Below are 15,169 nucleotides of genomic sequence, written 5' to 3'. Positions count from 1 at the left end.
GAAGCGCGCGGCGCTTTGCAGGTGGGCGCCGGCCAGGCCGTGAAGTACGGTCTCTTTGGTTTTCTCACCCTTCGATTCTGTTTTTATTGAGAACTGTTATTCAGTTTAGTAAAGAACCGGATTAACTTTACCATATGCGTCTAGATCGTCTTGAAGCCCTTTTGTAGGGACTTGGAGACCACGAAGTATTGAAAGCTAACATCAGATTTTAAAAAATAACAATTTTAACATCTGACGTGTCGCCTCTGCCGAGTATGACTGTTAGAGCTATTTGGTTTGCCTGTGTATTTCTCGTATGGTTAAATCTGCCAGTATTGTGCTTTCAACTCCAGCATTAATAATATGCTTTTTTAAAAAAATTCAGTTGGCCAGAGATTTACTTCACCCTTCTTTGGAAGAGGAAAAGAAAAAACATAAAAAGAAACGTCTAGTTCAGAGTCCAAATTCGTACTTTATGGATGTAAAATGTCCAGGTAAAATTTCAAATCTTAATTCTTTTTCTAAGAGGAATTTCCGTAGAAGTGGCTGTTTTAGTATGCATATTTAGATACCGAAGGACCCTCTGTTGAATAGAAGTGAGATTATAGAATTAGAAATGTCATAAGGGACATTTTCATAATGTACTCAACCGTAGTTTTATTGTATATACTCAATAGTAGAACATAGGGGTTGGGGGAAAGTTGGGCATCCAAAGGGGATGTATTTGACTGACTAAGTTGTTTAGATGACGAGTTTTCTTTTTCATGATGCAGTGAAAAATGTGTTGATTATTCACCCTCTAAAGCTCTGCTGCGTAACATGGTGGCCATTAGCCATATGTGGTTACTAAGCATTTGAAATGTGGCCAAAGTGGAGAGAATCTTTCACAGTTTAAAAAAAAAAAAAATACACACACACACACACACACACACACACACACACACACTGAACTTTGGAGATGTAGCACTGAAACAAAAACGCCCAAAAAACTTAAATTTTTGGAACTATTAAGTTCAATAATTTTTAACTTGTCTTATCTGATTTGTTTTACCTTTTAAAAAGCTGAGTACTAGACCAGTTTGTTACATATGTGGCTTGCTGTTGGCACAGCGCTGAAGTTTCTATTTCTTTACAGGAAATATGTAAAACATTACTTATTACTAGAAGTATACTGAACAGGTGCTATGATTTCATTTGCTTTTCACTTTTAATACTGTCTCTCTCTCTCTCTCTCTTTTTTTAAGGTTGCTACAAGATTACAACAGTTTTCAGCCATGCTCAGACGGTGGTTCTTTGTGTAGGGTGTTCAACAGTTTTGTGTCAGCCTACAGGAGGAAAGGCCAGACTCACAGAAGGTACATCAATCACCTGGGATTTTCTAAGCCCAAAATGAGATTTTTAAAATCTTTCCTTCTGGGCTCTTTAAGTAAAGGGTGTCCAGTTCGACTGGATAAGTTTATGGAAAGATCTCTCTCTTTTTTTTTTTTTAAGTTTGGAAAGCCTGGTTCTTTCAGAGTGTTGGAATAAAAATAAATCAAAGTAGTTCTCTCTTTGGCAGCTTATATACTTAAAAAAATAAAAGTGGAAGCAAGAGTAGCTGTAAGATGTAGCTCAGAGACACCATGCCTGCCTGGAAAGAGTAACTATAAATAGTAGGACATAGAGATTTTTAACACCATAGGATTTAAAATTTCCTCTTGTATTTTGTTTCATATGTATTTGGTACGTATAACTTAAATTATTTTAAACAATTAGCTAAGAAACATAATGTGTAAATTAAAATATCACAGGTTTTATTTATATTAACAGCTACTTAATCATTAATATAAAAATCTGATTTGAAATCTTTTACTTTAGTGCAGTAAGAAAAAATTTATGTATGTATATAGTTCTTCATAGTAATACAGATTTAAAATTACTGTACTTAGGGCAGGGGCTTTAGCTCACTGGTGCCCCTGCCTGCCACACAAGTGCAAGGTCCTGAGTTCAATCACACCGGTACCAAAAATAAATAACAAAATAACATTACTGTGCTTAAAATTTGCTTTGATATTTTGGGAAGTTGTGAATTCCATGTTCTTACTGGAAGAGTTATAAGTGGATTAGCAGTAAATCTAGGAGTTACGTGGTGTGGCCTGGTGAGATTGGAGTACAAAGTCTACGTATGATATCTAAGAGGAAGTTTATTTCACATCATGATCTTGGAATTTTGTGTGCATATGCTGATAGATGGTTCAAAGGTGCATCTGTAGCCTTCCTAATGAGGGTGTATCTTCAAAGCAGTTTTAACTGTTGAATTCAGGCTCTTGGTTCTAAATAGAACCCCTTATATTATTTGAGAAACCAGAAGGACAGTTATGTATATATGTCATAGTGGAATATACTCAGATATAACAGATTTTATTTATTGTTATAAAAGGCCTTAAGGTTTTTTTTACATAAAGTACGTTTTGCCACAAAATTTCACTAAAGATGGAATAAGCTTTTGTTTACTATACTGTCATGATTCCTTTGCAGGTTGTTCATTTAGAAGAAAGCAACACTAATGATCAGTACAACTTCCTGAATTTTTTTCACAGAAAGCCTTATCATAAGTTCAGTAATTATAGTTAGTCTACTAAGACAATGTAATTATGTTTGATTTTGTAAGGTGCACAGCAGTGATCTCCTATTTTGATGTCAGTTTTTCAATAAAGTTTTGATTATGGACAGATCTTTTTTAAAGTGTGTTGAGAGTATGTTGTACATTTTTTTACACTGTGTGAATTTGGTCTTCACATTTTGAAAGTGTATTCTGATTACTTTGTGTTCAAGAGTATAAACCCTAAATAAGTAATTTTCAGACCTTTTCCAAATTGTTACAAGTGGGTCTAAATATATCTATTCAGGATTATGACAGCTACACTTTCATAGCTATTGGCAATACGGTTGTGTCAAGTCTAGTGTTTACTGTTGACCCATGCTCACTTAGGACAAAATAGCAAACTTTCTTAATTTATTTCTGTTCTGCCTATTTTGGCTGTTCCTCCCTATGCCTGGTCTACTGTTTTCTGGCCTCATGTGATGGTTGATTGATTATGTCAACTTGAGTAACAGAAGCTCAAGTAAATTGGCTCAGTAATTCCACACCCTAGGGTGTAGAAGACACACTGTAGGGCAGCTTGTCACCTGGGTGGCATAAAGGGGAAATGAAGAAGGAAGGATCTCCTTTTTTTTCAGAGGAGCTCCATTCTTCGAGTTCACTTTGGACATCTTCTGGCTTCCAGTACATATGACAGCTTCTGGTGAAGATCCTTCAGTCTTGCATCACAGGTCCATTGGCCTCCTGCTACAGACTTGCACAGGACACTGTAGTGAGCTCCAGACCCTCTGCACTCTTCCACATCCAACTCTGGGTGACCATTGTATATCTTATATTATATCTTTCTGTAGTACACACTGACATACAGATTTTGGTACCAGGAGTGGCTCTAGAGAAACAGTTGTAAAGATGGAATTCTTCAATGGCTTTGGCGGTTCCTGGAGTTGGCGCTCTAATTTGATGAGACCCAAAGATGCCATGGTCTCTCCTAATTCTTTGGGGAATACTGGTAGCCGTTGGTGTGAACTATTTAATAAGCAATGTAGATCCATTTGATTATCCTAATTCACCGGTTGTGAGATGTAAGGAATTTAGTGACTCCATACCTGAAACCTGGAAATGGTTGGCAGAGTGGGGAATGTGATGCTGCTTGCTGGTTGGTCTTGGTATCTCTGGACAAACCAGTGAAGAAAACTGAGCTCAAAACTTCCATAGGAGGGCCGGGGATGTATGTAGCTCAGTGGTGCCACCACCTGCCTTGCAAGTGCAAGGTCCTGAGTTCAATCCCTGATACCAAAACAAAAACAAAAAACACATCCATAGGAAATCTAAAGTTTTCTGACTGTGAGGACATATTAATAAAGGAGCTCAGATTGAAGTTACCGGCTCCATACACACATAAGAGACGTAAAAGTTTCTAAGTGTGTCTTGAAAGAAAATCACAGCCACAGGCCTGAGAGTGCAGAAAGTGGGACACAGGCCCTCATAATTCGATGGGCTGGACTACAAGGAATGCTTAGCCTTGAAGGGTATCTGAAGCAAAGGTGAGGGCACTGATTGGAAAAGAACGAGATCCTGTAAACTGGGACACATTTGGGAGGATCCTGACTAAACAGAACGTTGAGTTTCTAGATGCTAATGAGATTATTTTGCCAAAGGAAGAAATTTTCCCCACCCCTCAACCCCTGTGGTGTTGGCCTTTCCTAGTATACTTGAGGAAATGAATCCCACATTGACCAAGCATGATAATGTTGACCTGCTTCAGGAACCACCCTCACCAGCGGCTTTTACCTCTAGGCCTATAACCAGGCTCAAACTGCAGAAGACTCATACGGATGAAGTATATAGTGTGGCCCTTGAGGAAGCCTGCTATTCTACCAAAGAACTTGAGTTTTCTAACTCTTACAAGCAGAAGCCAGATGAGCAAGTGTGGGAATGAATGGGTTTTACAGGTGTGGGTTAATGACAAAAATACACACCTTGATCAGGCTGAATTTGTTGATAAGGGCCTGTTAAGCAGAGATTCTGAACTTAATATTGCAGGTCGTGGAGCAATGAAAGGTGTTACTAGTTTATTTGGCTGGTTGGCAGAAGTGTGGATCAAAAAGTGGCCCATTCAGAGTGAGAGATGCCTGCTATTCCATGGAATACTGATGAAGGGATTTAGAAGCTAAGGGAAAAAAGGGAATGCTGGTATGGGTCTGTCATGTTAAAACTAACCACACTGGACTGATCCAGAAAATTCCCTTGACTAATACCTTGAGAAACAGTTGTGAGGGGAGCACCAGCATCCCTGTGGAGCCCTGTCATTGCTCTTCTCTGTATGTCAGATCTTACAGTGGGGACCACAGTTATTCAAATGGGAAATTGAAGGACACTGGGCTTGACTGGATTTTGGCATGGCAGAGATCAAGTGGCAGCACTTAATTGCCAGAGGGGGGGTGCACATACTTACCATAATGGACAGCAAAACAGTGACCTGAATGGTCTGACACATGCAGACCTATGGCTTTTGCTGAGCCATGTTCCCAAAAGTGGGATAGACAAGAAGCCTACAAGGCATTTTTACTAGATTTACATAATTGAAAAAATTTAAGGGCAAATGAAGAGAAACCTAGTTCAAATCATGGTAACGGAATCACTACCCCTCAGCCAGTTCCCAGATTTGAGCCAGTTTATAGACCCTGGACACCTTGATTGAAGGGGAGGCTGGGTTCCCTTGAGGAAGGATCCTGATGCACCAAATATTTACACAGTCAATCTTTCTCCCATCCTCCAGAAAGACTTAAGGTCTTTTGCCTGAGTGACTACACACTGGGGGAAGGGAAAGGATCAGCTATTTCAGGAATTACTGGACACTGGTTCTGAACTAATACTGATTCCAGGGAATGAAAAACATCTTTGTGGCCCTCCAGTAAGAGTAGGGACCTACGGAGGTCAGGTGATCAGTGGAGTTTTAGCAAAAGTCCAACTCATAGTGGGTCCAATGGGTCCTCAAATCTATCCTGTAGTCATTTCCCCCGCTCTGGAATGCATAATTAGGAATGGATATACTTAGTAGTTGCCAGAATCCTCACATTGGCTCCCTAACCTGTAGTGTGAGGGCTATTATTGGAAAGACCAAATGGAAGCCATTAGAGTTGTCTTTGCCTGGTAAAATAGTAAACCCAAAACAGCATTGCATTCCTGGAGGGATTGCAGAGATTAGTGGCACCATCAAGAACTTGAAGGATGCAAGGTGGTTCCCACCCCTCTCCATTTCATTCTCCCATTTGGCCTGTGCAGAACAAGATGGGTCTTGGAGAATGATAGTAGATTACTGTAAACTGAATCAAGTGGTGACTCCGATTGCAGCTGCTGTATGAGATGTAGTTCCCTTGATTGAACAGATTAACATATCTCCCAGTACTTGGTATGCAGCTATTGATTTGGCAAATGCCTTCTCTATACCTATCCATAAAGACCATCAAAAACAATTTGTGTTCATTTGGCAAGGCCAGCAATACACATTCTCTGTTCTACCTCAGGGTTATATTAACTCTCCAGCCCTATGTCACAACTTAGTTCAAAGGGATCTTGATCACCTTTCTTGTCCATTACACTGATGATGTTATGCTGATTGGGCCAAGTAAGCAGGAAGCAGCAACCACTCTGGATTTGTTAGTAAAGCATTTGAGAGCCAAAGGATGGGAAATAAATCCAAGTAAAATTCAAGGTCCTTCTACCACAGTAAAATTTCTAGGAGTCTAGTGGTGTGGGGCATGTAGAGATATCCCTTCTAAGGTAAAAGATAAGTTGTTGCATTCAGCTCCCGCTACAACCAAAAGAGAGCCACAATGCCTAGTGGGCCTATTTGGATTTTGGAGTCAACACTTTGCTCACTTAGGTGTCTTTCTCCAGCCCATTTACCAAGTGACTCAGAAAGTTAGTTTTGAGTGGGGCCCAGAACAAGAAAAGGCTCTGCAACAGGTTCAGGCCGCTCTGCCACTAGGGCCACATGATCCAGCAGATCCAATGGTACTTGACATGTCAGTGGCAGACTACGTGTCAGTGGCAGGTAGAGAGGCTGTTTGGAGTCTCTGGCAAGCCCCCATAGGTGAATGCAGCAGAAGCCTTTAAGATTTTAGAGCAAGGCTCTGCCATCATCTGCAGACAACTATTCTCCCTTTGAAAAACAGCTCCTGGCCTGCTACTGGGCCTAAGCGGAAACTGAACAACTGTCCATGGGACACCAGGATACCTTGTGACCTGAGTTGCCTATCATGAACTGGGTATTACCTGATCTACCAAGTCATAAAGTTGGATGTGCACAGCAACAGCCTGTCATTAAGTGGAAATGGTATATACAGGACTGAGCCAGAGCAGGTCCAGAAGGTACAGAAAATTACATGAAGTTCCCCAGATGCCCTTGGCTCCTCCTCTTGCTATATTACCTTCTGCTTCCCAGCATGAGGTGTATGATATGATCAGCTATAAGAGGAAGAAAAGGCTAGGGCCTAGTTTATGAATGATTTGACACAATTTGCAGGCACCACCTGCAAGTGGACAGCTTCAGCATTACAGCTATTTTCCAGGATATCCCTGAAGGACAATGGTGAAGGGGAATTTCACAGTGGGCAAAACTCTGGGCAGTGCACCTGGTAGTACATTTTGCCTGAAAAGAGAAAAGGCCAGATGTGCACCTGTATATTGATGCATGGGCTGTAGCCAATGGTCTGGCTGGATAGGAACTTGGAAGGAATATAACTGAAAAATTGGTGACAAAGATATCTGGGGAAGAGGAATGTGGATAGACCTTTCCATATGGGCAAGGGATATAAAAATATTTGTGTCCCATGTAAACACTCTTCACATATAACCTCTGCAGAAGAGGACTTTAACAATCAAGTGGATAAGCTGACCCGTTATGCGGATAGTGGTCAACCTCTTTCATCAACCACCCCTGTCATTACCCAATGGGCTCATGAACAGAATGGTCATAGTGGCAGGGATGGAGGGTATGCATGGGCACAGCAACAGACTCCTACTCACCAAGGCTGATCTGGCAACAGCTACTGCAGAATGCCCAATATGCCAGCAGGAGGAACCAACACTGAGTCCCCAATATGGCCCCAGGGTGATCAGCCAGTGACCTGGTGGCAGGTTGATTATATTGGACCACTTCTATCATGGGAGGGACTGTGCTTTGTCCTTACTGGCATAGAGGATTATTCTGGATATGGATTTACCTTCCCTGAATGTAATGCTTCTGCCAAAATTATCATCTGTGGACTCACAGAATGCCTTATCTACTGTCATGGAATTCCACATAGCATTACTTCTGATCAAGGAAAACATTTAATGGCCAAAGAAGTGAGGCAGTAGGCTCGTGCTCATGGAATTCACGGGTCTTACCACGTTCCTCACCATCTAGAAGTAGGTGGATAGAAAGGTGGAATGGTCTTTTAAAGACACAGTTACAGTGTCAGCTAGTTGGCAATAGCTTGCAGGGCTGAGGCATGGTTCTTCAAAAGGTTGCAAATATGCTCTGCATCAGCATCCACTATATATTACTGTGTCTTCCATAGCCAGGATCATTGGTTCAGGAATCCATTGGTGGAAGGGGGAATGGTACCACTCACCATTACCCCCAATGATCCACTATCCAAATTTTTGCTTCCTGTTCCCATGATCTTATGTTCTGCTGCTTTAGAAATCCTTGTTCCAAAGGGAGGAAGGCTTATACCAGGAGGCACAATTATACCATTGAATTGGAAGCTAAGACTGCTCCCTGGTTATTTTGGTCTTTTCATGCCTCTAAGAAATAAGCTAAAAAGGGAGTCACACTGTTGTCAGGGGTGACTGACCCAGACTATCAAGGGGAAATGGGACTATTACTTTACAATGGAGGAAAGGAAGGATATATTTGAAGTGCAGGAGATCCCTTAAGGTACCTCCCAGTATTTGGTGTCCTGCTACTAAAGTAAATGGGAAACTGTAACTATCTAATCCAGGAAGAATGACAAATGATCCAGACCCTTCAGGAATGAAGGTATGGGTCACTGCACTAGGGCAAGAACCAAGACCTGCTGAGGTGCTTCCTGAAGGCCAAAGGAACACAGGAGGGGTAGTAGTAGTACGACCCCATGATCAGCTGCAGAATCAAGAATTGTAATTGCACTATTTCTCACCTAATATGATTCTAATGTAATATAATGTTGATAGACAATACTGGTTCTTAGGATTGTTAAACCAATGTTATAATGTTCAAGTTATGAAATGTTAACAGTAAGCATCACTCAAAGAGAACTTGCCATTTCTGGGAAGGGAATCAGTGCATTTCTGTTTGTACTCAGGACAGTTATAACATTAGGCATAATTATGTTTGTTTTTGTATCTGGAGAATGGTTTAAAGACCATTCTGGATGTCAAGTTGACCAAGGGTGGATTGTGATGGGTGATTGTGTCAACTTTAATAAGAGAAGCTCAACGAAATTGGCTCAGAAAACCCACCCTAGGGTGGCTTGTCCTCTGGATGGTATAAATCTGCTGGATGAATGAATATGCTTCTCTTTCTTCAGAGGGGCTCCAGTCTTCACCCTCACCTTGGGCATCATCTCCTGTCTCCCAGCACAGTACAAATCCTTCAGCCTTCTATCACAGACCCATCAGTCCCCTAATATGGACTCATAGGGGACAACACTGTGACCTCCAGACCTTCGACTGCATCCTTCAGCTCTCCAGTGTGCAGTCAGACCCTCTGCATTCTTCCACATCCAAGTGGCCATTGTAAGCCCATCTTGTACATTTGTGTGTGTATATATATTTGTATATTTTGTATTATATCTGTTTCTCTAGTAAACACTGACTGATACACATAGTAAAACCTCACCTTAGAAATTAGAATACAGTGTACCCCCAACAAAATCATGGCTCAGAGTTCAAGGTCTCAGTCATTCAAATATATTTCATTAGACACTAAGGCTGTATATTTAATAATTGTTCATAAAACCTCCACAATTTCACGGAAACTGCAAATATCCTCCACAATCATTCTTTTTGTTTTGTTTTTGTTTTTTGGCTGGAGGTTTGCAAGTAGCCTATCCAAGAGCATTATTCACTCCTTCTTGCTGACTGGCTGCTGCCCTGTAACCCATCGCAGGCAGATGCACCAGCATTCCCGCATGGTAACAGGCTGCTGTACTATGCATAGCTATTTTGAGTGTTCTTGGTTTTGTTCTTAAAGCCCTAAGATGCTGCCAAAACACCCTGCACCTTCTAAGGCTTTATTAATACAGTATTTTATTAAATTAAGTGACTGTGGGAGACATAGCATTTTTAGGGTTTAAACTAAAACAGGCATTTTTCTGGTAATATCTGAAATTTGTGTTTTTTCACAATTCCCAGGTGCTCTAGGAACATAACTCCTGCGAATTTCAGGGTCTATGGTAGTCTGTCAAATTGAGTTAAAAGCCTACATTTTAAATTTTCCCTAGGAAAACAGTTTTAGTGATGATTATTCTCTAGAAACAGAAACTGGAGCTAACCCAGGGCCCAGAAGATCCTCAGCCTCAGCCTTGCCTAGTGTTTCATGTTGGTCAATATTTTATTTTCTCATTCCATCTTATATTTCATGCTGTATATTGAGAATGGGACAGTGGTATATAAGATCATGACTCTACTGTGTCATCTTTGGCTTCACTTTGTATTAATTTGAAAGTTGTGTGTACTTATTTGCAACCAAAATACTAATTAAACTGGTATATATTTTTATGTAACATTTTATTTACCAAACTGCATTGATAAAACTGCATGCCACTAACCTTGAGTTTTTTGGCACTGATAAAGAGATATATAATGGAATCAAATATAGCTCGGTTTGAAATAAGTTCTACTGGGGCTGGGGATTTAGCTCAGTGGTTCTGCCGCCTGCCTTGCAAGCACAAGGACCCGAGTTTGATCCCCAGTACCAAAAAAAAAAAAAAGAAAAGAAATAAGTTCTATTGGTTAATGGTTTGTGACCTTGGGAAAAATATATTAATTTCTATATAATAGGGTTTGTTTCCCCCGCACCTTGCTTTGAGACATGGTTTTAAAGTTTCCCAGGCTGGGTGTGAATTTGCAATCCTTCTGTCTCAGCCTCCCAAGTAGCTAGGATTACAGCTGTGAACCACTATTCCTAGGAAGGGTTGTTTTGAAGACAAAATGAGATCATATCCAAATGCTTAGTGCTTTTTTTTTTAAATAAGGGGTCTTCCCTATTCAAGTATTTTCAAGTTCTATGTTCCCCCCCCATTTACCCATCTCATTAGCATACCAGAGCACAGTTGTAACTATTACTGCAAAACAAGCCACTCCCAAATTTAGTGGCTTAAAATAATAATTTATTACTTTTTATGGTTGTAGATTGCCTGGTTGTTCCAATCTCACTGAGGTTTACTCATGTGGCTGCTGCCTTCAGCTAAAGTCCAAGATGGCATTAGTCACACATTGGGCAGCTGGGGTGTCTCAATCCCCTAGTAAGCTAGTCTGGATCCCTTATGTGGCACACTTGGAATAGTGTTAGTGTTCTCAGAGAAGGGAGATAGAAGCTTGGAGTTTTCTTAAAACCAAAAAGCAGGAACTTGTGCAACGTTATTTCCACCACATTCTATGGGTTAAACCAAGTCAAAGCCAGCCCAGCTTTATGGGAGTGGAGAAATAGCTCCACCTTTAGATGGAAAGAGTAGTAAAATCACTTTGCAAAATTGCACAGACAATAGAATGGGAAGAAATTGTGACCATTAAATAATTTGCTACCCTTGTGAAAACTATAAAATATACCATGATTATTCATTCTTTAATCCATGATCATGTTCACAGTCAAGTCTGTTTACCATGATCTGAATAAGCATGTGAAAGAGAAATTTAAAGGAAATTCAACTGACAAATCAACATATAAAAATGTTTAACTTCATTAAGAGTAGATAAATAAAAATCATACCATTTTCCCATCTGTTATAAAGGCAGCAGAGAGATGCTAAACTTCATTAACAGTAGGTAGCTGCAAATAAAAATCATACCATTTTTCCATTCATTATATAGTAAAGACATAAAAAAGATATTAAATGTTGCCATACAAAAAAGTTAGGTTCAGCCGTATGAAATTATCCATATTCGAGTGTTTTTGACATACAAGAAAGCAACTTCATATGAGTCAACCAAGAAAATGATTCCCTACAGCACTATTAGAGTAAAAAAATCAGGGGCCGGGGATTTAGCTCAGTGGTTCCACCGCCTACCTCGCAAGCTCAAGGACCTGAGTTCAATCCCTGGTACCAAAAAAAAAAAAAAAAAAGGATAATGCAGTATGGTTGTGGCATGAAATGTTTTACAGCATTTACAGTAAACTGGATTTCTAAGAATTAACGAGAGCACAAAAAAAGTTAAAGTAATATAGAAAACATGTCTACTATGACTTTGTGTAAATATAAGTAACAATATTATGTATTAGACATGGATACATATATGTAGCTGTGAAAGAATCTAACAATGAAGTGGGAGGATACACATCAGCTCCTGGTGGCACCTGCCTGCTAGGTGAAAGAAGTGGGGTTTAAAAGAGTCTTCAGTCACCAGGCATGGTGGTGCATACCTATAATCCCAGCACTCGGAAGGCTGAGGCAGGAGGATCGCTGAGTTCGAGAACAGCCTAGGCTACATAGTGAGTTCCAGTTCAGTCTCAACTACACAATGAGACCCTGTCTCAAAAAACAAAACAAACAAAAAATTCTTCAGCCTTACCTATTGTCTTCCAGTTTTTATTATTTTTAAATGAAGAAATCTTGACTAAAGGTTAATGTTTTAATTGGTATTAAGCCCAGGCCTGGTGGTGCATTCCTATAATCCCAGCACTCTGGGAGGCAGAGGCAGGAGGATTTAAAGTTCAAGCTCAGCCTGAGCAACTTACTGAGATCCTGTCTCAAAAAACCAAAACAACCACCAAAAGTTTTAAAAGACTCTGGGTTCTGGGACAGGGATTTAGCTCAGTGTTTCTTCTGCCTGCCTCTCAAGCACAAGGACCCAAGACTGATCCCCAGTGCCAAAAAAAAAAAAAAAAAAAAAAAAAAAAAAAAAAAAAAAGGCTCTGGGTTCAATCCCTAGTACTACAGTGGGGTAACAAAGACATTGGGAATATAGATATTTGTCATATAACTCTTTTACACATATAAACTTTTATAAAACAAAAGATCAGCTTGACACAAGAAAAGTAAAGCAAATCAATTGCAGCTAAGGAGCATCTGAACAGGCTGTGGGTTTTGATGACAAAAAACAAGAACAATGAAAGAAAAAATACCCCCAAAACACAAGAAATGTGAGTTGTTCTTTGCCCAAATATTAAGGGTCAGTCATCCCTGAGAGATACCACTTTGGGGGTATATGGAACTTTATCAATACTGTTTCTGGGGCCAGGGATTTAGCTCAGTGGTTGCACTACCTGCCTCGCAAGCACAAGGACCTAAGTTCGATCCCCGTATTAAAAACAAAACAAACAAACAAACAAAAAACCTGTTTCTGACAGAATTAGGTAAGAAAAGAAGATACAATAAAAAGACAAATTCTTAATGGGGGGGGCGCCTGTGAACCCTCGTTGCTTGTGTTAGCTCATTTCCTGATAAAGTTATTTCCCAGAGCTTCAACAAGAAACCTAAAAAATCTTAACAAAATTTAGTCTAAATTCACAGGGTTCTTTACATTCTGTGGATCCTCCTGAACCTTTGGCTCAGCCACACTGCACTTCTCCCTGATGACCACACAATTCTCTTCCTTCCTCCTTCTCTCCCCATTTAAATAGTGTCTCTTTAGGACAGTGGATTTAGCTCAGTGGTTCTGCCACCTGCCTCACAAGTGCAAGGTCCCAAGTTCGGTCCCCGGTACCAAAAAACAAAAATAAGTAGCAGCTCTTTGGTGGCCCCAGGCATCTGGTCTTTCAGTCTGTGGTCTGTGTGCAAAGGCTCAAACACTCACTTACATTGCTATCACACGATCGAATTAAAAAGCTGTATCATTTTTGCATGACAAACAAAAAAATACTAATGTGATTTGCTTTTTCTAAAAAAATTTTTGGTACCAGGGATCAACTCAGGTCCTTGCACTTGTGAGGCAGGCAGTGGAACCACTGAGCCAAGTCCCCAGCCCTAATGTGATTTCTTTTAATCTTAATATCCAATGCATATTTAAATTTTAAAATAATATTAAAGGAAGACATGACATTTTTATATCTATCAAAGAGAGCATGGACTGAAAATATGAAAAACATGAATATATGACTTAGAGACCAAGAGAAGCCAGAAAGAAACAGGGATGAAATGGATCTGCTTTACGGGGCTGCTTTCTTTACTATTCAATCAACCAGAGATACCCTTTACTTTTATAATTTGGAAAGTGAAGAAACAGATTTAGAGCACAGAACTGCAGAAAAAATCCTCTTATTACAGTAAATAAAAGCTTTGTGTTTTTTTTTTTTTTGTCTTGGGAATTGAACTGGGGTCCTTGCGCTTGCAAGGCAGACGGTGGCACCACTGAGCTGAATCCCCAGCCCTAAAAGCTTTGATTTCTTAACTTTTCCTAACTTCAGGGGTGCACTAACAATCTCTAGTATATATCACCTATGGCTGCTACAACAAAATATCTAATGTCAACACCATAATAAACCATCTACAGAGCCAGGTCTCCAAGGTGGTGCGAAAGAGGTCCAAGCTTTTAGTATTCAAGCTTTTGTAGTCCTTTCTCACAATGAATCAGGGTGGGTCTCTATGACCAATAGAATTTGACATATGTGATGGCATGTGACTTCCAAAGGATAGATTTTATAAAGAGTGTGTAGCTTTTGCTTAGTTCTCTCTTCCAATCATTCACTCCGAGGGACGCCATTACCACAATCAAGCTGACCTATGGAGAGGCCAGTGTGGTGGGAAACCGGTATCTCTTGCCAAAAACCGTCAACAACAGAGGCCTCTGGCATGAGTGAGTCATCATCTAATCAGATGCTCCAGTCCACTAAATCTTCAGATAAATGAAGCCCCTTCTGACATCTCGTCTGTAACCTTACAAGAAACTCTGAGCTAGAACAATCCAATTAACTTGCTTCTAAATGTCCGAAACATATAGACTGTGAGATAACGTTTGGAGTAATTTCTTTCTTTCTTTTTTTTTTTTTGTTTGGTACCAGGGATTGAACTCGGGTCCTTGGGCTTGCAAGGCAGGCCACCAAACCACTGAACTAAATCCCTGGCCCTTGGAGTAATTTCTTAATGCAGCAGTAGGCAATATACAATGTAAAAGGGAAATGCTCAGACACAAAAGACCACATATTGCATGATTCCATTTGCACAAAATATCCAAAATAGGGAAATCTAAAGCAATAGAAAGTTAGTTGTTTGGTTGTCAGAGGCTGGAAAGAAAAAATAGGGAGCAAATACTAATGGGCACAAAGTTCTTTTTTGGAGTGAAAATATTCTGAATTTAGATAATGGTAATGAGTTTAAAATCTTGTGAATATACTACAAAACTCTTGTATGCTTTTAAGTTTAAAGGGTTACTCATTGTAAGTGAACTGTGAATTATATGAGATATACATGGATCTGGAAA

The 15,169-nt window shown here is 40.0% G+C and overlaps 1 protein-coding gene across 1 annotated transcript; it reads left to right on the top strand.

Moving 5' to 3' along the window:
- Positions 1–160: 160 nt before the first annotated feature.
- Rps27l (ribosomal protein S27 like) lies at positions 161–2,697 on the top strand. The gene is made up of 3 exons (XM_010641211.3): positions 161–473; positions 1,224–1,334; positions 2,497–2,697. Exons 1-3 carry the CDS (start codon positions 296–298, stop codon positions 2,523–2,525), a joined length of 318 nt encoding a protein of 105 aa, XP_010639513.1. The 5' UTR covers positions 161–295; the 3' UTR covers positions 2,526–2,697.
- The last annotated feature ends 12,472 nt before the right edge of the window (positions 2,698–15,169 follow it).

The sequence above is a fragment of the Fukomys damarensis genome, unplaced genomic scaffold (genome assembly GCF_012274545.1).
Source record: "Fukomys damarensis isolate Sample0158 unplaced genomic scaffold, DMR_v1.0_HiC HiC_scaffold_25, whole genome shotgun sequence".
Lineage (NCBI taxonomy): Eukaryota > Metazoa > Chordata > Mammalia > Rodentia > Bathyergidae > Fukomys > Fukomys damarensis.
The sequence above is the reverse complement of the archived record's forward strand: the minus strand, read 5'-3'. Positions and strand labels throughout refer to the sequence as shown.

Bases quoted from the DNA above. Each gene is read 5' to 3' on its own strand.
- Rps27l (XM_010641211.3), top strand. From the start codon at position 296: ATGGTTAAATCTGCCAGTATTGTGCTTTCAACTCCAGCATTAATAATA. The intron at 474-1,223 runs GTAAAATTTCAA...TCTTTTTTTAAG, and splicing joins TATGGATGTAAAATGTCCAG to GTTGCTACAAGATTACAACA. The intron at 1,335-2,496 runs GTACATCAATCA...ATTCCTTTGCAG, and splicing joins AAAGGCCAGACTCACAGAAG to GTTGTTCATTTAGAAGAAAG.